Source organism: Apus apus, chromosome 1, assembly GCF_020740795.1.
Source record: "Apus apus isolate bApuApu2 chromosome 1, bApuApu2.pri.cur, whole genome shotgun sequence".
Lineage (NCBI taxonomy): Eukaryota > Metazoa > Chordata > Aves > Apodiformes > Apodidae > Apus > Apus apus.
The window spans coordinates 127630928-127653308 of NC_067282.1; the positions used below are offsets into that span (position 1 = coordinate 127630928).

Sequence of the window (22381 nt, forward strand, 5' to 3'; positions counted from 1 at the left end):
AAGGAAAACTGAGATGAAGCATTAACAGCATTTGCCTGCTGTTGGTACAGCTCTAGTCTCTCATTGTGTCACCGTTGGTTTCACTAACCTCCCTCCATAGGCTAACTGAGCTTCAAACGTTTGAAAAATGAAATAGAAAAGGTCTTACAAAAAAATCACTGTTCCAAAATCCTTCTGCCAAGGCTTATGTTATGTTCAACACCACAAAATACTTTTTAACATGCCATTTACTGTATTTGTAGCTTTTGTAAGGTTTGTTTTTCTGTTTGTGTGTTTGTACCTACTTTCTTGCTGTATGCATCAATTGCTCCCCAGTTCTCCTTGTCAACTTGTTGAATTTCTGTTGCTCTTGCCTTAATGTGGGACCTAAGGGTGCTAATACTCTCCAGTGACCCTGGATCATGCTGTCTGACGTCAGTGTGTCGATTCTTGGTAGGAATAAACACAGAGATTCTCCAGTAACTATCTGGGGATCCATTGGCCAGAACAACCCCTATATTTGTATCATGAAACATTGTGGAAAATGTGGTTATCCTATCAGTAAGATCATGTGAACCAAGAAGATTTATGTTGATTGGAATATGAAAAAAGTAAAGCTCATAACTATCTGATGAAATAATTAATAGGAATTAGAAGCTGCAAAGGTAAATATAAACTCATTTAAAGAAAAAGAATAGCATTCATACACAATTAGCATATTTATTGCAGTGCTTTCTTGCTTCTGTAGTCTAGCACTGTAGTGCCCTTACTTGGTATTCTTTTATTCCCATGTCTCTGTACTGTATTTTTACCAGGGCTGAAAAAGACAAAACCAAACACAGACCCAGAGCTGTTATGAACCTGTGCTTTGAAGATGGCTTGTTTACCTAAAAGCATTTTTTTCTTTTCTTAGTAATACCACTTGATGCAATAAAACTTACTTTCTCTCTTTATCAGTACTGCAGATAAGCATGTTTGTATAGCTAGCATAGCTTTGTTGAAATCACCTAAGGATGGAACCCAGTAACTACAGCTCCAGGTTCTCACCACAGTATCAGCACTGAGTAACTCTGTTTTCTTCCCCACTCTTGTAAATGCATGGGACTGGAGTCTGTGCTTATACCAGCTTTTGTGCCACTTGCTTTGAACTTACAGCTCAGCTGCCCTCTGTAAGCTCATCACATATTATTGCCAATGTGATGAACCTGACTCAGCAAAGAGTTTGCTGTTCTGCACTCTAAAATCTCCTTCCAGGCCACAATGAACAGGTAGTCCAATTTATTACTAGCTTTTCATTGCCAGCTTTGGTGCTTTCTTTAAGAACTTTGTGCTAGAGTCAGCTCTTTTGTTCTCATAGATGCCTGGATGAATCCCCAGTGCTGTTAAAATCCAGTGTCTCTGACTGCAGTTTAGTTTCCATTGTTTTGAAAGAGATTCAGCATCCTTTGTTTTCAGAGAATTTCCCCTGAATCGACTTAGTGTGACATGAAAATGAGGTTACCCTTTCCAATAGAGCAATATTACTTTGAATTTTCAGCAAATTGCTCTGATTTCCAGAAATGACCAGATCTAATAGTAAGATTAATAAACTCCCTAGCTGACAACCAAGTGTTTCCATTAGAGTATGGGCTAGCAGGTGTGCATAGTCTATGTGATTATTGCAGAATTAAGAATATTCCAGATAAAATTTAGGATTTACCAAAACTAATCTGCAAATTCTCTTCTTTATTAGTAATTTGCTCATGTTCACTGTCATCAGGAGGATATTTGCAAGTAAACAGTGCAGGCTGTAACACTTTTCTGCCATGCAGAAAATGCAAAATAAAGATATGTATAATTTCTGTGATTCTGTGTGCCATGGAAACTGTCATTTGTGATCTTGCAGAAACAGCTTTTAAGCATCCAAGGATAACTATGTGTTTTTTTATACATTCTATGTTGTTTTCTCATCTATAGTTTGATGTCACCCAGTGTAGTGCTTCTCACATAAGTAAGGACTTAGACTCAGGGTTCCCCAGTCTTCACTGATATTATCTGAGAAGATGCAGATCCAAGAGGAAGAAGAGTTGCTTCTGAAAACAGGCCTAATTTGCATTTTTGCTTTCTCTTCCAGCTTCAGATATCTTGTTCTTGGATTACCCTGGTTTTCACCCTTTGGTTTACCCTGCTCATTTCCTCCCTTCACATTTATCTCACAGTATAATAGATAGTGATAGCAGTCATTCCCACAAATAATACAGTTACATGATAAATACTCGTATTCAGGGTTACAGAGTGGATGAAGAAACTGGAGGAAGAGATGCAATTTAAATATACTGGATAGGGTCTGAGGTGTTTACAGGAATCAGACACTGGTAATTCCTTCCTTTGTATGGTTGCGCTTCAGTGGTGATATCCTTGCAGGTAGTAGTTTCCCCAGAAAAATCTCACAGGTCCATACTACGGTTTTCTTCAGTTTCTCCGGAGTTAGTAGGGATTAGATTCTACCATACTTAATTCTCTCAAGCAAACTCAATGAATTTAAAACCTCCTCTGCTTCATCTTCCTGTTCCTCCTGCCTGTTTAATTTTACATAGAAATGCATGTGGTTGGGGGAGGGTGCAGCTGAAAATTATTTAAATTATTTAAGCAATGTCAACTTATAAATTTTTTTGTCTTGTTTAAAAGTATTTGAAAATCTGAGGGGTGTAACTGAGGGAAGGCTTTCATGTGAATTTGCAGAGCAGATTTTATGAGTTCCTTAGTTTGGAAAAAACACGATAATTTTCAAGGCAGTGCTAGAGAGGGTGATCAGACATTGGAATGGACTTCCCAAGGAGGTGGTGGAGGCACCGTCCCTGTATGTGTTCAGGGAAAGGCTGGATGTGGCACTTAGTGCCATGGTCTAACCAATGTGGTGGTGTTAGGTCATAGGCTGGGTTTGATGCTCTCAGAGGTCTTTTCCAGCCTTGGTGATTCTGTGATAAGAGGCTTACTTGAAGACAAAAAAGGTTAACGTGAAAATACATGTTGTTGTAATTTTATTATTATGCTGTTCATTCTAGGAATCATTTAATTAGAAAATATAAACTTTTAACGTTCCGAGAAATTCTGGTCATGCAAAAGAAGATGCTAAGAAGCAGTCAGTCTGGAGGGTGACAGAGTGCCCTGGGAGGGAATACCATCTAGCTAAAGCTTAGCCACTGTGCTTTGAAGGAGGCAACATTCCTCAGCCAAATAAGAAGCAGAGGAAAGAGCTGGAGTCTATAGCTGAGGTATCGAGGCATTTGCTTAAGAGAGGGATGGTGACTCCCAGAGGTGTTCCTGGATTTGAGCTACTGGGCAAAACACCTACTCAACAGCTCTCAGGATCATGTTTTAAAAGTCTGCTCAGTGCTTTGAAAGAAGGAATGCAGGTACCTGCCTTTAGGAGAGTGTGCTAAAATGTGGATGCAAAGCAGACACTGACATCTTCCTGCAGGTCTGGTGGAGGAAATACCAAAATTTTGGTCAGGTTCCCGTAACCCACTTTTCTCACATTATCTCTAAATATGCTAAATTTAGTGGCTCTGATGCTAGTGTGTTGAATATTTAGAGATGCTCCTAACCTCCCTGTGGGCAAAAGCTCTGTAGCCAAGGTGTTTCAATGTGAATTTCTCTGGAGCTGAGAACAGCCCTATCTACCTCTGTGACCCATGAAGCACAGAGGAGCACCGACAGGTATTCGTAGCTTGCTCACATATAGTGGTCGCAACAGGTAAATTATTGAAGTAATGCCAAATATTACCACTATTGTTATGATTATTATTAATAATACTAATTATAATTATAAACTATGGGAAAAAGTAATTTCTTATTAGAGCTTAACTGATTTTCTAACTTGATCTGATACTTTTGCTATGAGAGCATAATTCATTTGACTGCATAACAGTGTTCACAAGCTTGTCCTTGTTGGCTTTTGGAGGATTTAATTATTTTTTCCTTCAAATTTTAGCTGTCTTCTTGACATTTTGACTTGAAACCATCTTAAACAGGTGCTGGAAGAATACCAGGGGATTTAAGAAGGATCTCAGTGATGCCTAATGATAACAGAGCAGATGCTGAGGAGCTTAGAATTTTGGAGCATGAGAGAGAAATCCATCTGGAAAGCTTGGAAACAAAGAGCATTTCAAAAATTTACACTGCTTTTTGCTAGAGGAAAATGAGGTAGATTCTGTTCTTAAAAAGGAAGCTGAATATTCCACTGAGGAGGGGATATGAATTCGCAGCAACATCCTGACTATCTATATTAGAAAATGAAATGTGCCTAGGACCATTCTTTGGCACCAAGGCCAACTGGTATGTGACAGCCTGTGTTCATACTTTTAGACTCTCCTTCTAAAACAAGGTGGCCAGAGGCAAGCTCCCTAATGGGTGAGCCAGGAAGGGTGAGCTTGGACCATGCACTTGATTTTGTGTCCAGTGGACTCAGATTTGTTGCCAGTGGCCTTGGAATATGCAGCAGTGGAAGACCCCGGGGCCAGGGGAGGTGGCTGTTCCCGAAGCAGCCCCTGACTCTGTGGGAAGCCCAGGCTGGAGCAGCTCCGGACCTCGTGGGAAGGACTCATGAAGGAGAGGCTGGTGGAGGACTCTCTGCCATGGGAGGGACCCCGTGGGGAAGCAGGGCAGGACTGTAAGGAATCCTTCTTGAGGAGGAAGGAGCAGCAGGAACCACCAGCCTGTGAACTGACTCTAAACCCCATCTCCTGTCCCCCTGTGCCGCTGGGGGGAAGGAGGGAGAGAAACCGGGAACAAAGGGATTTGGGCCCGGGAAGAAGGGAGGGCTGGGGTAACATATGCAAGCCCTGCTCTGGGTGTGTCTGTGTCCCAGGTGTGTGTGACTAGTGTGAAATTACATTATTATTTTTTCCCCAAGTTGTGTCTGTTTTGCCCAGGACCTTAATTGGTGAAGAACCCTCCTTGTCCTTTGTCTCGACTCATGAACTTCTGGTTGGGCTTTGTCCTCCCCATCCCACAGAGTGTGTGTGTGTGTGCGTGCAGGGAGGGCAGCTGAGTGAGCGGCCATGGGGCTGTTTTCTTTGTTGTCGTGTTAGGCCCAAACCATGACAGACTTAAAAGTGTGACCAGGAGTCTAGCAGTCAACAGTATAGTTGATGATTATTATTATTATTAATTGCCTGGGAATATTCCCTCAAACTGTTTAACTGACAAGTGTAGATATTACTCAGGTTCTCACTTAGGGCTGAGAAGTATGCCTTGCTTTCATGCTACATGACATCTTGCCCTTGAGCAATTTCTTGGAGTATCTTAAAACTTTAGACATTCCCCCTGCTGGTATTTTCTTTCCTTAAACAGTAATGGATCTCTGTTTATTGAGAAAAATTATTTCTGCAGAAATCTCTTCTCATTTAATTCTGCTTCCATCTGAGCTCATGCTTACATAACTGTATTAAAAGTCACCACATGAACTCCTGATTTTTCTAAGTGCAAACTGAGGAGCACAAGTTAATTTGACAGTGAGAGCAGGATACTGTTGCTTTGGCTTCTGAATGACTGGTTTTCCTGTTTGCACAGCCCTAGTATAGGCTATACTTTCTGTTTCAGCCACTGCATCTTGTAATTTTACTTGCGCACTGTGATACAGTTGAGGTCCTGATGGCCAAGCACATCCTCTGTTCTTGCTATCCAGCAGGCTCTGGAAGATAACTGGAAAATTAAAAAACAAAACAAACAAACAAAAAAGGAAGGGTGTGGGGAGACACTCCTAACTGTATGCAAATAAATTCAGTCAGGATGAGATCTGCAGAGATCTCACTGAGGCCATCCTCTTTCCAAAGAGATGGTCAGTCTCCCCTTCTGCAGATGTTTGCCTGGCATGTACCTGACATGGAGAAGGCCCTTCTGTGTTGATCCATGGTGTTTACACCGTGGTTAAGTTTGCTTCCCTTTACATATATGCTAAAAAGATATTTTGGTCCTAAACTAACTGCAGCCTGAAAGGGGAGTAATAAAGGTCAAAACAAAGATGTGGTTTGTGAGCGTTATTAGCTTCCAAATAGCTTTGACTTCTCTAAATCCATTGAGATAGCCACAGAGTAATGTGCATGCAGTTAAGGACTGGTCTGAAAGCATTTCTGAGCTTCCCTTACAAAGCATTGGGGTTTTGCATGTGCACTGGAAGCAAAACTATTACAAGTGCATGTAACTGTATTACTTCATCTAGTGCTGTAGAAATTATGGGCCACCCAACATGAGCAGGAAGTGAGCCACCACCAGAATTCTTCTGTAACTTCAGGGTGAATCTGATTGCCAGCAATTGGTCTGCTGTGATCCCCAGGGGCTGGAACTTAAGTTCAGTCAGACTGAGAAGTAAGAGTGCTTCTCTAGAAGTAAACTTCCATTTGAAATAATGTCTAACACTGCAATTCATGAATATTGACAGCTCAAATGGCAATAATTTAAGATGTTGATACTGTCAGTCACCCCAACAAGAGCGTGAGAAGCAAGTCCCTCTGAAGGAACCACTAAGGACAGGTAAATCTATCAATGGACTTTCATTTTTTAGGTTTTGTATACACAAACTTCCCATATGATTTGTCCTAATGACTCAATGTTCTCCTTTATCTCAGTCCTTTGACAAAGGTTGTCAGTCTTCAGTAGGAGTGACAAGACTTCTGAGTGCTGAAAGCCTGTTTTATGATGTTCTGGACAATAGAAGTTGCTGGCTGAGGAATTTCTTCTGTGGAGGGGGTTTCCTCCAGCAGATGAGTGGGGAGATGGCTTGATGTGGGGGTCATTTCTTACATGACTATAGCAAAGACCACTAAACTGGAAGACTGAGACCCACCAGGGCATCAGTCTCTTAGGTCCAAGTAATGTTACAAACTCTGCTTATCATATTTATGTATTATTCATTATTTAGAGACAGGATACATACTTTAAATGAACAGGTAAAAAAACATGTAGATTTGCAAAAAAGCCAAAGGATAGTTGAAGAGCCAAGCATGTCTGGGAGGTTAATGAACCAAATCATCACTGGAGCCAGGAAGGAGAGGGGGCTTTCTATTAATTACCCCTAGAGAGAGAAGTTGCAAAGTCATTATTGCAGCACTCACGAACAGTGAAATGTACATTAAAAATATTTAAGGAGCACATCCTCCTCTCTGTTCACTCTGTTATTATGAATTAGACCTACTAAGGTCAACTTCAGTTCCATTCCAGGAATCATACTGAGGTAGATTTTAGGGCTGCAGTAATATCCTTTGTTTTCATTGAGTCTTAACAGACCAAATTAAACAGATAGCTCTTTGAGTGATAGAATGCTGATGGCATGTGCTGTGAGGAGAAGAGAGTGTTGAAACAATATTGCTTATTGCCTGAACTCAACATGCAAAATGGCAGCATAGCTTGTGTTGTTCATCTACACAAGTTTCTCAGGCAAAGCAGGTGATGCTGGGAAGGTGTGTGGAGGGTCCAAATTTGGAAAAGAAAATAATTGGAGATTGATGAGTGGAACGAAAAGCTCAGACCAAAGTGCTTCCTCCCTGGGAAAGTTCTCCCAGATTCAGATGTAGCGTTGTTTAGCTGTCTGGTTTTAATTCCAGGACTGCAAAGAAAGCATGGCTCTTAAGGCCCTGCCTGAGACGTTTTTGTCTGCTGTTGGGTAACAAACCCAAGCATACGGGAATCAGGCCTGAATAAGAATCTCACATTCCACTCACTTCTCATCTCTGAAACCCATACTAGTCCCTTGTCCAATTTTCTAATTGAATTGTCATGGGTGTAAAATCACACTGTAAAATTTCCTGCTGTTATTTACATAGAGCTCAGAGGCGGGAGCCAATGTAACATACTTTGAATTTGTTTTCCTTTTTAGAAGGGGCTTGCATTTTGGATTATTTTTTTTCCCCGAGCTAATGTACATCTGATGTCAGGCTTCCCAGAAGAGAATGGTTAGATTGGCGTCGACATTTTTAGAAATATGTGCAAATGGAAAAAAATCCTGGGAGTGCTGCCAGTGGCTGATTCTGTAAAGTTTTAGTCTCTGTTGAATAGGAAACGTGAGCCAGGTACCTTTACAGAAAAGAAGCCTTACTCATGAAGTGTCTCTACTCAGGTGTGTGCCATGCATACCTTCTCAGTTGAAGGAAAGGGCAGGAGTGAGACTCATTCAGTTGATATGTGATTCCCCTTATTTACCAGATAATAAACAGCCAGTTAGCATCTTTCCCAACGGGAGGAACAACTACAGCAAAAGATCCTGGCAAAAAAAAAAAAATTATGTCTTTTACAAGGTAAACAAACAAAATGGTTCAGATAAATCTCCTGCCTGATCCATGGCTGTTCCTTCCAGTTGGGTGCTGACGTGACTGGGACAAAACAGCGTAGAGCTGAGCTGATTTGCAGTGAGTCAAGCCTGCAGCTTTCCATTTCACAGCGAAGGGGTAGAATTCGGAGGATGAGAGAAGCTGATTAATGGTGCTATGAATGTCAGTAATTTTTACGGGCTTTGCAGTATGCTCATTTCAACTGCCTCATCAGAGCAAATGCCTTGTTAATGGATAGTAGGCTTTCACAGAGCACAATGTTGCTGTCAAATGCTGCTCTCCCTTGAGGAAAAGCAGACCACCCTAAGTGAACAGAGGGCTGTAGAGGGGTTAAACCACTGCAGGACAGGTTCTAGGGGTGCTGTATCAGTGCTCTCTGAGAACAGATTGGCTATGTCTAGAGTCAGGGCTACAGCTGGCTCCTGCTGAGTTGCTGGCTCTGTTGAGTTTGGATCTCAGCAGGATCCTGGAGCCAGGAGCTGGTGCTTTTCACTTAGGCCAAACAGTGCTCAGTGAGTGGCAGGGCCTTGCAGCTCCAGCTGAGCTCGGTGCCGAGCCCAGTCTGCTGACTGGAACTGTCTTTTCTCTGTGAGGTGCAGAATGTGCCCCATGGGTCAGTGCTGAACAGGAGCATGACTCCTTGTGCTTTGGCAGGCATACCACCTGGAGCCATCCCTCTGCTCTCCCCTGGTGGGTAGCAGGATGCTTGTTTGCAGCATGGGCTTGCACACCACCGTGCTCCCAACACTGTCGCTCTGTTGCAGAATCAGCAGTCTCGTCATCATCATCTCTCTTCTGCTCAGCTTTTGCTCACATGTTGATAAGGCTGAGTGGATGTGGCTGTGCTGGGTGCCACATACACCACCTGTGTGCTATGGAGTGGCCTTGGCAGGGCTCTCTGGGCCAGCTCATGTCATGGGTGGTTCCACACACAGACACCGTGATGCCCTTAGCAGGAAGTTTAGGTACAGCTATTTCCACACATCGTTTGCTGCTGGGATAGCTCTGTGTGGATCACCACAGGAACGGATATACCAGCTTTACAGAAAACTATGTGGAACTGAACTGCATTTGCTCGGATTTGTTGTGGAGAAGGGTTTGGTAGTTTTCAAGGGAAATAGGTTCTTTTGTCACTCTTTTGTTCATCAGTAACTTTTGAGTTTGTTGGCTCTTTTCAACCAAATTGGACAAAAGGACACCAGCCTTGAAGAAAATAATTTGTTTTTACAACTATTGAAAGGTCGGTGACTGTATGGGGTAAAAAAAGACCTGAATTAATACTTCATCTCTTAGGGAAAATCTGTGGCATTAGCTCTCCTAAAATGTTCTGTCAAAACAGAAAAGACATGATGAATGAAACACACTATCAGCTCAGCTAAGTTCACAGGCTTCTCTGAAGTGTAGCAAATACTCTTTATTTGGGATTTACAGAGTAATACTGAGAGGCAGAGTTGTGTTTAGAAATAAGGCAAATACTGGGCATGTGGAGACAAACTTCCTTCTAACAGTACTTTCAGAACATTTTTCAGACTTCTAACATGTTTTAAAGTCTTGTAATTTGGGAGACGTATCAGGGAGAGAGAACCCTGTTGATGTCAGTGAGTTTGGGGTCAGGTTCATCATGGTCCATTTCATGCCATCCTGGTGTTTTGCAAGTCAAGGAAACAAAACTTTGACATTAAAGCTTGTATCCTACTCTGCTGCATTGCAGTGGTAAGTTTGGAGGGGTAGGAAGGAGGGAGGAAAGAGTTTACAAGAAGACTGGATCATTACTATTGGACTATAGACCGGGTTTAAGTAGATTGGCCTGCACACCCCTTAGCAGCCCGGCATGGTGGCAGTCATAGCTGCAGCTCCTTCACTTCCTTTAGCTGAGTAATAGCTCATCCTAAGCATAAAGTGCTTTGAAAAGACTTGGTTGATTCTTCCCTACTCACTAACCAACTATCTGTATGTATTATGCGTGCTGGTGGCATTTACTATTGGACTTTCTGACCTGACTTGAGAATGGAAATGAAGAAAGGCATGTTATTATGTGGTGTTTATGACTGGACCTGAAAAACGTAACTGAGCTCTAAACAACTGTTCTGGTTTGGTTTGGTGGGGTTTTTTTGGTAGCTGGGGAGGAGCGCCAGGAGTGGCTCCCATAAGAAGCTGAGAAGCTCCCCCTGCTCCAAACCCAGCCAGGGAGCCATTAGAGGGACAATAGATGTACCTCTGCCATATGAAAGAACTTATATAGCACCTGAGCAGAGCAAGCACAGAAGGGAGGAGAGCTGTGCTGGAGCAGAGCAGACTGGACAATGATTAGGCAGTGATCATTGGGCAATGATTAATGACATGAAATTTAACAAGAGCAAATGCTAGATTCTGCACCTGGAATGGAGTAAAGCTGAGCACAAGTATAAACTGGGAGAGGAGTGGCTGGGGAGTAGCTCTGCAGACAGGGACCTGGGGGTGCTGGTTGACAGCAGGCTCAACAGAGTCAGCAGTGCCCTGGCAGCCCAATGGGCAAACCACATCCTGGGATGCATCAGACACGGCATTACCAGTAGGACAAAGGTGGTGATGACCTGCTGCATTTAGCACTGGGGCATCCTCACCTCTGGCACTGTGTGCAGTTCTGGACACCACCATCTATGAAGGCTGTTCAGGTACTCGAATGCATCCAGAGGAGGGCAGCAAAGCTGGTGAAAGGGCTGGAAGACGTGTCCTGTGAAGAGTAGCTGAGTAGTCTGGGTTTGTTTAGTTTGGAGAAAAGAAGGATCATTGTAGGGCCCTTCCAACTAAGAATACTCTATTTTCTACCTTTCTATTATATTTTCTAAAGGTATGGATCACCCTGGAGACAGGGCAGTTAAACTTGAATTATTCAAATACAGACAGATCTCTGCGGGGATTAGAAGGCATTTGATCTGCTGCCCATGTTAAGAAAGACTGCAGCATTTTGTCATCAGTACAGATTTCTTGTGAAATCTTTTCAGAAACATTGGGAGATGCTCACTAGACTGGTAACCAGCAATAGTTCTAACTTTATACCATGCAAACAATGCAGTGTCTCTATCAAGCCAAAGGTAAACAGGAAGAGCCCCACATATGAAATCTGATTTTAAAATTAATCTTATGATACCGTGAAATCTGACTCAGGATTATTGAATACTCAGCCTATCCTAGTCTGTCAAAAAGCAGTCATATTTTGAATGTTAAGAAATGCTGTAGAATGGCTGCAGAAGAGCAGCAGAGCCCCCAACATCCTGGCCTTGCAGCCAGTGAGGACTTCCAGGTTCTAGAAGAATATTCAGTAAAAGCCTTGTTCATAATTTGCTTTCCCTTCACAATATTTTACCACGGCAAAATAAATGTAACAGTCTGCTACAAAACTAATAGAACATACTTTGCCATTTTCTTTTGACCATTTTTAAATAGTCTGCTAGAATAGCCAAAGGATGGCATGCGGGCATTTGCAAAATCATTTTGCATGAAGGGATTTCAAAAAGCTTCCCCAAAAGCTACCTACAAGTTATTAACTCATATTTGGGGACCATCTGCCTAGTGGTTTTTCAAAATAATGCTATCAGCACACAGGCTAAAAGCAAGGAATATCTTAGTAAAGCATATTTCCCAGAAAAAAAAACAAGAAAAAAGAAAAGAAAAAAAAAAGGCAAATCATGAAATAGTTGAGCCTTATCTTTAGTTATACCCATGATAGGTATAAGATATTTGGGAACAGAAATGTATCTAGGACTTTGCCAGAACATATGTATGTTCTGAGAATCATCTTGCAGTTTCTATTGCAGAATTTTGACCTATTTTGATGCAGCTACATTTGTTTAGGGAAAACGCAGTGCATGTAACAGGAACAATTGCTATGACTCTTCACACTTTACAATCAGGGATTTACAGCCATTTTCCTGCTGCAGAGAAAGACCAGGCATTGGAGATAGGGTTTTTCTAAAGCTGTAAGGCTTCATATATATGGGAACCCTTGGGAAGTATAGTTTGGATGAAAAAAAAGTTAGATCTGAAGTACAATGGCTTTAAAAAAAGCACATTGTGATTAGTCACATTTGGGGTAAGATAGGCCTGACTCATGTAATTTAGTCCACTTCAGAATACTAAAACAAATTAAATCTTTATTCTTTTAAAGGAGAATGGCTCTGCAGATACTAACCAGAATAAACATGGCTTTTCCATAAGCAGACCATCCCCATTTTTAAAAGTCATCTCAGAAGTCAGGAAGGATACTGAGAGTCATGGGAAAACAGAAATGCCATCAGTATAATTTGCTTTTCCATTGCTGGTTGGACAGAGTAGCAGTTGGCCTGAGCCTTGTTCTGAACTAGTGAAAAAAATCAGAGAGTGCATTTTGAAAGAGGGTGGGCTTGAGATAATTATTACTCACTGCCAGCTCTGAGCCTAAATTATGATTCAGTCTGTTTCTGTTCTCTCTAGAAAGGCATCACATGGCATTATATAAGGCTGGGTATCAGTAGAAAGTGCTTAACGTGGAAAAAATAGAGCTTCAGAAGGTAGAAGGAATTTGAAGCAAATGAGAATTTTGAACTTTCCTTAAGAAAACTTATCTGAGGGATTACAAATGATGAGCTGGTGTTTAAAAGCCTTGCGTAGCATCACAGCATGCTGTGCTAGTACTGAGTATTCTAAAAGATACCTGGAATAGCAGGCTCTCATATTTTTATTGTCTGTAGTTTATAACTCTGGAAAATCTGGGTATTCCCATAAGCATCCTGTCCTTTTGGAATCCCATTAAATTTCTGGCCTGTATGATTGCCTGTGTCACTAAGTTTCATAGCTTAATGACACGGTATCAAAAAATAATTCCTTTTTCTGTTTTCAAATTTCCTGCCTTATATATTAGTCAGTGTCCCTGGATTTCTTTTTCAGATAAGAAAAAGTGCAAGTCTAGCTGATTTACCAGGTTCTACACAGCATACGTTTTGCCCAGACAACAACTTCAAGTATGACTGTTTATTGAGGGCCTGGATCATCAGCACATTTTCTGTAAGCCTTTTGTGCTGCTTTGGTTTGTTGGGTTTTTTGGTAGTGGGGGAAGGGCCCCTGGAGTGGCTCAGGTAAGAAGCTGAGAAGCTCCCCCTGCTCCAAACCCAGCCAAGGAGCCATTAGAGGGTCAAGAGATGCTCCTCTGCCATTAACATTATGAAAGTGCTGAGATAAGAGCTGAGCAGAGCTGAGCTGGAGAGGCAGAGCTGCACTGGTGGTTGGTGAGGAAGAAGGGGAAGAAGGTGCCCAAACAGAAGTTTCCCTGCAGCCCCTGGCGAGATGGCAGCTGTGCCCCTGCACTCGGGGAGGAACGTGGTGGAACATTCCCTGAAGGCGCCAGGAGGGGTGAACTTGGCCAGTGGTCCTGGATGTTGTGGCCAGAGGATTTGCTGCCAGTGGACTCTGATTGCACAGCTTTCTGTGCTGCTGGGGGGAAGGAGGGAGAGAAACCAGCAACAAAGTAATTTGGGCCTGGGAAGAAGGAAGGGATGGGGGTAACATATGCAAGTCCTGCTCTGTGTGTGTCTGTGTCCTGAGTGTGTTTAATTAGTTTTAAATTTTTTATTTATTACTTTTTCCCCAAGTTGAGTCTGTTTTGCCTGGGACCTTAATTGGTGAAGAACCCTCCTTGTCCTTTGTCTCGACCCATCAGCTTTGTCCTCCTCATCCCAGAGTGTGTATGAGGATGGGAGTTGATTGAGTGGCCATGGGGCTGTTTCTTTGTTGTGTTGGGCCCAAACAACGACATTATTTGCAAGCCAGGCAGGAGTGAGAGGAGGAACCATGACTCTCTGAAGGACCTCAACATTTGTTTTTGTCTCAATACTGTAAATAAATTGAGCATTTGCAGGCTCCTCTATCTCACTTACACCTTTTCAGAGAAAATGTAAATATTCAGAGACAAAAGATCATTAGGAACACTTGCTTGGTCTTCTCCTGTGGTTATACCAGATAGGTCATTGACACTGGACATTCAGCCTTCCTTGAAGTAGGTGCCTACTTCACAGGAACAAATTGCTAATGCATTCACTGCAAGACTTTCCTTTGAATATGGACCAGAAGGTTATGACCTGTGGGGATCTGGTTGTGTTAATCTACGTTTTTTTGTAGTTCTTGGGAAGCCAAATTAGGCTGCTCAGTGCTTTTAATTTAAGAGGAATGCCAGTGAATGATTAAGAGCTCCATTGGGCTCTGTGTCCATTAGCCATCCTGAGCACAATAGCCTTTTTTTTCTGAGATATTCAAGTGCTGTAGTGTTAGTATAACTAAAAAAAGTGTGTCTTGGTTGTGGGTGTGTGGAACACTTGTGAAACAAGCTTTCATCTTCTCTTTTTCAGTTTGGGAATGGTGTGGTTCTTTGTACAGTTCCCAAAGCTGTTAGCAAGGCTGCCTTACCAAGTTGTCCTTGCTAGTTTTGACAGCCTCTGTGAGGCTCAGAGAGACACCACTTCCTACAGACTCTAGCAACACCTGTTGAAATTACGTGCTGTCAGACTCACACTTCCTCACTGGTCTGAATTTGCCTTTGCAGATAGATGGCTGGTAACTGCAGGAACAATGCTGTGTTATGTTAAGGTAGCTGGTACTGTTTCAGCAAACCTTGATGTGAAAGGGAGCTCCTTGCCTACATTCCCACTTCACAGAGAAAGAGTCTGCCCTCGTAGGGCCTCTATAGAAGCAGGACCAGAGGAAAAGCAAGCGCCTCAGAAAGGAGGCTCTTGTATTGCTGAACATGCTAGGGCCGATCTAATTAAACTGCATGCATGGAAATGAAAGCTAATCCAATCCTTCCCATGGCAGCCCAAGTGTGCAGTTTAGGTAATGGACAGTGTCTGTCTTAAAAACAATAGTCCCAGTCCTGATGCAGTTGAAGACACGTGGCACTGTGCCACTGACTTCATGGGGGTCACAGCTGAGCTCAGTGTTCCATTTTAGGCAGAGCACAGTTGAAGAACAGAATACTGATCTCTGTCAATAGCTCAAAACTGAATTCAGTAGCCACAGCATCAGGTAATTTCTTTGGAAACTTTGTTAGGCTTAACTTTGTTATTTAGTAGCAGTACTGGGTTTCAGAGATTACTCTTTTGATAAAACCCCTTAAGCAATTCTGTTTGGTCTCCATCTGGTGCTGATCTTACTTTAAATACAGTGAGACTGGCAACTAATTAATTCATGGACGGAATAAGTATAAAATTGCATAAATCAGTTAATACTGGTAAGTCCAAAGCTTACTTGTAGTTTCTATGAACCTTTACTCTTAGGACAGAAATTCTTCATAAGATAGAGAAATATTTCACACACTTCTGGTGCCAAAATATCAAGTACTGATGTTTGTTTTCTCCAGATTCCTTTTGTGTTAATTCTTGTTCCAAATATAGTACTATACTTGTCTTGAACTGGTTGCACTTCATGTTCAAGGCAAAATTCTTTCACTTTAAAGATCCAGTTTTATCTTTAAGGCTTTAATCTTGCATCAGTAACTTTAAGTGCTTTCCAGTGATGCACAGAGCAAGGAACTTCTCAGAGAACTTTGAATTGAAGAGGCATGTTTCAATGAAAAATGTCTCATCTGAGGACCTAACATCCTCCAAAGAAAATGGTTCAGTGAGAAACACCCTTGCATTGCTCTGTGCTGTTTACCAGTTTACAGTGAACACAGTGCGCTGTGCCCCTGCATCTTTCTTTCCTCGTGTTTGGAGGATACAAGTAGGAAGTGCAGGAACCCAATACTAACCTCATGTGAATGGGGAGCTCCCCTTGACAAGAGGTTTACCAGCAATTCCTTTCCTGGCCTTTTGTGCCTTTCAAGTGATAAGAGAAAGCTGAAAAGTGAGACATTGTAAGAGTCCTGCTTACTTCATACAGTCAGCTTAGAACAGCTGTAGACAACTAGAGGTTTGGGGCAGAGACCAGCTCAGGACAAACCTAACTTTAAAGGACTGCTGATGGGAGTTTGACAAGCAAAAACTTGTTGTTTAAGTCAGTAGTACCGAGGAGCCTGTCTACTGAACAGAAAGCTCAGCTGCTCACAGCAGGACACTGCTGCTTTAACAAGCTTTTATCTCGTTGCTCCAATTCCCTTTAGGTTTTTTTGTTGGGTTTTGGTTTGTTGTTTTTTATTGTTTTTTTGTTGTTGGTTGGGGTTTTGTTTGTTGTTTGTTTGTTTGTTTAATTTGTCTGTTTGATAGTCATCTTTCAAGCTGCAGCAGCATTTGTTGTCCTGAGGTGCTGACTGTAGCAGAAGAGATTCTAGTGGAGGCTTCTATTGCAGTTTGCACAGGCTTCATTTCAGGTCACTAATCATGTCCTCCTCAGGCTCTCTGCAAGCTCTTGCATTGATTGTTCTCCAGCTGGAGAAACTGTCTGAGAGAAATGACATGACTGGTGTGTTGAGGTCACATTTCTAGATTGAGAGTGGACTGAGGGTGGTTTCTGCCCTTTGGATTCAGAGAAGACCTGACATTTGAATGTGGCATGGATGTGCAAGCCCTCAGTCTTCCTTCTCTGTCATGTGCATCTCCTGGCCTCCAGGCAGCCAGTTACATTGGGAATAGATGAGAGAGCAGGGGGATGTTATGGGTGACTTGAGCTGGTGTCTGCTTGCTGAACAGCAAAGTGTCTCTGCTACTTCACCAGCAAAAGGCTCACTGACTCTTCTCTGAGTCACCATCAGAAATCCAAGTGAAGAACTTGGGTTGAAGTGACAAGATTGGAAGTTTGCCCCAAGATAAATTTGGAAACGAAACAGTGATAACCATAGACATCAAACATGTTTTATGTTTTCCAGTGTTACCTGTATAATCTGACAAGGTTACCAGGACAAGGGGTAATTGATTAAAACTGGAAGAGGGGAGATTTAGGTTAGACATTAGGAAGAAATTGTTTAGTATGAGGGTGGTGAGACACTGGAAGAAGGCTGCCCAGGGAGGTGCTTCTGCTAACCATACTCCACAACCAAGCTGACTCCTACCTGCCATCTCAGCCAAAAGGCAAATTATTTTGGCGGAATACACACTAAGATCTCTGAAAGGCTCATTGCTCCAGTACCTGCATGAGAATAATCTTGCTACTGAGTGAAATTCTCATCCCTAAGTTAGGATTTTATTCTTTGTTTCCCAAATAAATGCCTTTTTTGGCAAGATGTAGATTTTCTGTGGACAAGGCTGCTTTGACTCCTTCCAGGGAAGTTAATTTTTTTAAGTAACAGTCCAAAATGGAGAAAACATGCTCTTCTAGCCTGAGCTTTACTAGTTATTTTCTGCTAAGAATATTTTTTTAAGGATGATGTGGTGTCCAGTTGCTGATTCAAATGGTGTTGAAATATTCCCTCTAGGCTAAGGAATATTTGCTTGTTCATATAAAGAGTGATCCCTCTGATCTTGGCTTCTGACTGGTTAGAAAATGCCCTCAGGAACATGGAGATGAAAATTGTCTACCAAAGAGGTAGACAAAGGAGGGAGTTGGGATTCTTGAGCAAGGGCTTTTAACACTCAGCTAGGAGGTAAGAAAAAATAATTGTACTTCCTCTTATCACCCTAATTTCTGGAATGTGGTAGAACTTAGGTTCCTAACAGCATGTTATTTCTAGATTTAAGCAGAGGCCAGAGCCTAGGCACTTGGGAAACTGAGTCCATGAAGAAGTATAAGTGCAGGATTGTACAGCAGCAGACTGAACTGGGAATTTGATGTTGTGCATTTTGGATCACAGTAGCTATGTGTGCAATTAGTAAGGATTTAAGCATCTGATTCTCCTCTGACTTGGCCTTCCTATCCCACATCAAGTAACTGTGGCATCATGAAGCATAGAAGGTCCTTGATGGTCTGTCTAGTGTGGCACTGAAGCCCATGTCCTTGAGGTGATAAAGTTAATGAAGAACTGTGTAAGGAACAGCCCTTCTACCGATATTTAATTTCATTAACTTGTCTCACAAGAGGCCTTTATCACCTCAAAGGATGAGTCCTGTAATTTTGCTAAAGGCTGGTGCAGTGTCACCTTTCCATGTGACTATGTCTAACTTCAAACACTTTTGACACTTTCTAACCAGCGATGTCCCCGAGGCTGTACAAACAGGACCAGCTGCAGCCCTCTCAAGCACTGAAGGGGGTTTGCTGAAGAGACTGCAATAATCAGAGCAGTTATGTTACAAATCAGTAAGTGATGCTGTCTCCCTTTGTTTTTCAGAGCTCAGGCAGTAGCGCTGTTCTCCAGGCAGCTTTTCATGGCATCATCTCCCGGAACACACCAGTGAGCCACAAGACCGAGGACAGAAATTCCGTGTGGGGAGGGTGTGAGTCATGAGATGGTGAGTGAAAGAAACAGCAGGATAAAAATAACAGCACAGTATGATGCAGAATATTAATATCTTACCCTGTATTATCCCAGCTTGTACTACACACACTACTGTGTTATATTGTAGATGCTCTGCTGCTCCAAACAGATCTCTGTGCTGCTCTGAAACATTATGGCTCAAGGTGCCAGTTTACAGGGATTTCTAATACTTGTGCCTTTAATTTGGCTGCAAATTCTTAATGAAGAAGTTACTGCAATCGGAAATATGTAATAAAAAAAGCATAAAAATGCCACTTCTGAAACGTTAATCTTTTATATATTTTGTATGAAAACATCAAGTTCAGTTACTTTAACATTCATTGAATAAATTTGTTTTTTAAAAAATTAAAATTCTATTGCTTTTAAAGTCTCCCTCTCTTTTCATCCTTCCTTTTTTTCTTCTTCTTTTTCCTTTAGGAGAAAAAAAAAAAAAAAGACAAAAATTATAAAAATATCTTGAAATACTGACATAAAATTCAACTTTGATTCTAGTTAACACGACTCAGTAGAAAAAATATAGAAAAAATAGAATCAATAAAATCAGAAGAAAAAACAGGTATTTGATTTTGAAATGTGATTCCCTATTTTTCTACTCAAAGCTGCCATGCTGTCCTGGCTTAGCTTCTTTCTGAAATCACTGACAACCAAATCAGGAGACCTTCTAGGGAGCTATTGTTTTTAGCTCAGCTCATCTGAAGTATATGAGTAAAGCATCTAACCCAGTCACCTTGACATCACCTATAATCACTAGAGCAAGACAGTGATCTTCAGAGAGCTATTTGGAGCTTAGGAACACAGCTATTAGTGTGTTATTATTTTTTTTTTAATTCAGTCAGGAATCTGGACATCATTAAGACAGCAGGAGTTTTTCCTTTGACTTCAAAGGGTGGGAGCTCTGGTGATGAGTCTTCACTACAGATTAACACCTAGACACCTCTTTTGACAGAAGCTGTGTCTTTGTTATTTGGGGGTGGGGAGAAATTTGTTTCTTTTATTTAAATTTCCTGGGTTAGTTTTTTTGTTGTTTGTGGTTTTGTTTTTGTTTTGTGTTTGTTTTGCTTTGTTTTTGTTTGTTTGTTTGGGGGTTTTTGTTTGTTTGTTTGTTTGTTTTTCATGTAAGTCACCTTAAGGCTTTTTCAGGGCTGTGGAAAACTTTGTCAAAACTAGGGAACATACAAACAAATTCCAAGGCAACCTTCTCTGACAAGCAGTGAATGGCCCTGTGGTCCCCATGCTGCAGCGTTCAGAGTGTGAATGACCAGTCTTTGCAGGGCTTTCCCTCCTCTTTGCCTTTTCAGAAATGAAGCATTTGCACACACACTGAAAAAAGACACTATTTAATCATGATGGATTTGAGGTAATGTGATTTTGGGTGTGTGTAAAGTAGTATGATTTAGGTGTACAGTTAAAGTAAAAATACTCCTTGCTTCCTTTCAAACCCTGTTGAAACCAATTGGTCTGATCCCACTAAGTTGAAACTACATTGAAAAATCCCTTTCCCCCTCCCCTACTTTGTCTTACAGAGGCTGCCTGGGAAGCTACTTGGGAGTATTTTTTCTGTTTTTTAAATACTGCTCCTAAGCAATCTTCTGTTATTTTTATATTTCCATCTATTTAACTTATTCTGGTATATAAAATATTTTAATTTTTCAATATGTAAAGAAAAATACACTTATTTTTTAAGTTATACAAACATCGAAATAATTGTAATAATGATTTTATGTCCTTGGAACACATGTTATTTACTATTCAACAGCCACTGTTTTTATTAGGCCATTGTTTGATCCTAACTTTAAGCCCAATGAAGTTCCAGGGCTCATCCCTGGGAGAGGATATTTATGGTCCATATTTTCAGGCAGGGAGACTGGAAGTAGAAACAGATGTAAGCATTTAGGCCTCAGTTCAACACTGAAATCAAGAGAAATCTGTCCATTGCAAATATCCATTTGACCAGGTGAAGCAGTCAGTTGCACATGCAAATGCCCATCTTGGAGGAGCAGTTGCATTCTGTGTACTCACTGCAAGCAGAAACATAGGCCTCAGGTGACCTGACTGCTTTTTCTGGAGAGAAGAAAACCTGCCACAAAAATCTAACTTACAGGAACTGTAAGAGTGGAAACAATACCTTCTATTGGTCTAAGACATTTGGTTATGCAAACAAATCGATCCAGAAGACATTTCCAGCAGGAAAACCACTAATGGTGCTTGGACACTCAATTCACAGTGGCACACTTGAAGGGAAAGTGAAGTAACAGTGCAGCTTTCCCTTGGCTGTAAGCCATAATTCTGTACCTAGTGTGGAGCCTGGTGATTTGTGCCTGGTCTTTACTATAGCTTTTTGCTTACAGAAGTCTGGTTACTTTCCTCCTGCAGATACTGATGATTAGGAAGATACCCCCGCAGAGACTGAAACCAAACCTATTTATTTCTTGTCAGCTTGGGTTAGAAGTTGCTGAAAATTTTCTTCTGGATAAACAACTGTGACGTCTCCATCAAGTATACATTCTCAGTGAGTTGGACTTCTTCATTCATCCTGTTGAAACTGTGTCTGCTTGGAGATTTCTCTCATAGAGGAATTGTTCAGCAAAAGGAGTGTCCAAGAGTCTCAGAAAAGTTTAAACGCTTTGAACGCGCTCCCAGGCACAAGAAGACTCTACTGCTTGAGATTCTGTTTGGAAATAATTGAGTTCTTGTCATAGACTGGGCATCTTCTACCAGGGTTCTTATATGTTATAATTTATCATCGTTCTGGAAGAAGATTCAAGGGTTTGTTCTTTTTCTTTTATGTGCATTCTTCTTTGTTCATTGTATTCTTGAGATGTGTTGCATCTCTGGAGTTTGTGTTTCTATTTTTAGCATAAAGTACTGTACATACAAGTCTAGAATGAATCTGGAGATTAGTCTAATTTTTCATGTGACTTTGACCCAAACATTTTTCTGTTTATATTGCTATATCAAAACTGTGCATTACCTGTATCCTTTATGCCTTTTTCCCATCTGTAACTCAATAAAATTATGTCCCCATTCTGCAGAACCATATCACATGTGCATAACAGTGATATTTTTTTAAATAATAATTACTAATAATCATAAATTGGGTAACTTTTTTCTATATTTAGATCTATATCTAATCTATATCTGTCTGTCACAGTCTGACATTCTTCTGATGCAGGATTTGAAATGGTGAAAAAATTACCACTGAGCAGTACAATCAGCTGAGGAATAATTCATGAGGCTATTTGACCTTGAAAAGTAGATTTTTCTGTTCCCTAAAGACATATATTCTTTATTTCAATTCTCACCAGGGCTAGGCATAGAGCTGGTATTAGCTATGTGAGCCAATGGGGTGTTAACCATTTCATCAGGCTGCACGTGTCTTTTATGTCACTACAGCTCAGAGATAAATAAATTACTGCAATACGTCCTTTGTCACAGAATATGCAAGTTTCTGAGAAGTGCTAGCATAACCTTCCAGAGATCCCAGACACTGTAAGATTATGAAGGAGCACAGGCCAGGCAAACTGCTGCTGGCCTGGAACAGCAAAGGCTTGGGTCAGGTTGAATGTCCTAGCGTGAGTTTGCTTTGTGAGTTCAGGTATGTTACATGAAAACAAAGCATATGGCTCTTGTTGGAAGTTAACAAGTATTTGAGTGCAGTACCAAAAATTTCTGTGACAATCCATATCCTGCTGACTTGCTCATGGACCCTACATTTGAGGCATAGCACAGCCAAACCCACTGTTTT

At 41.4% G+C, this 22381-nt stretch overlaps 1 protein-coding gene across 2 annotated transcripts in view; it reads left to right on the forward strand.

Moving 5' to 3' along the window:
- LOC127382293 (elongation of very long chain fatty acids protein 4-like) overlaps positions 1-21675 on the forward strand; it is a 130454-nt gene extending 108779 nt beyond the window's left edge. The window contains exons 7-8 of one of the 2 annotated variants that reach the window (XR_007888918.1): positions 6401-6492; positions 18490-18522. Coding sequence is in view for 1 of the 2 variants with exons in the window: in XM_051613717.1 (XP_051469677.1) it covers positions 18490-18606 (117 nt within the window). In the remaining variant the exon portion in view is untranslated. Of the gene's footprint in view, positions 1-6400; positions 6493-18489; positions 18611-21009 lie in introns of those variants that run through there. The other variant, XM_051613717.1, reaches the window with a different exon arrangement.
- Positions 21676-22381: the final 706 nt, after the last annotated feature.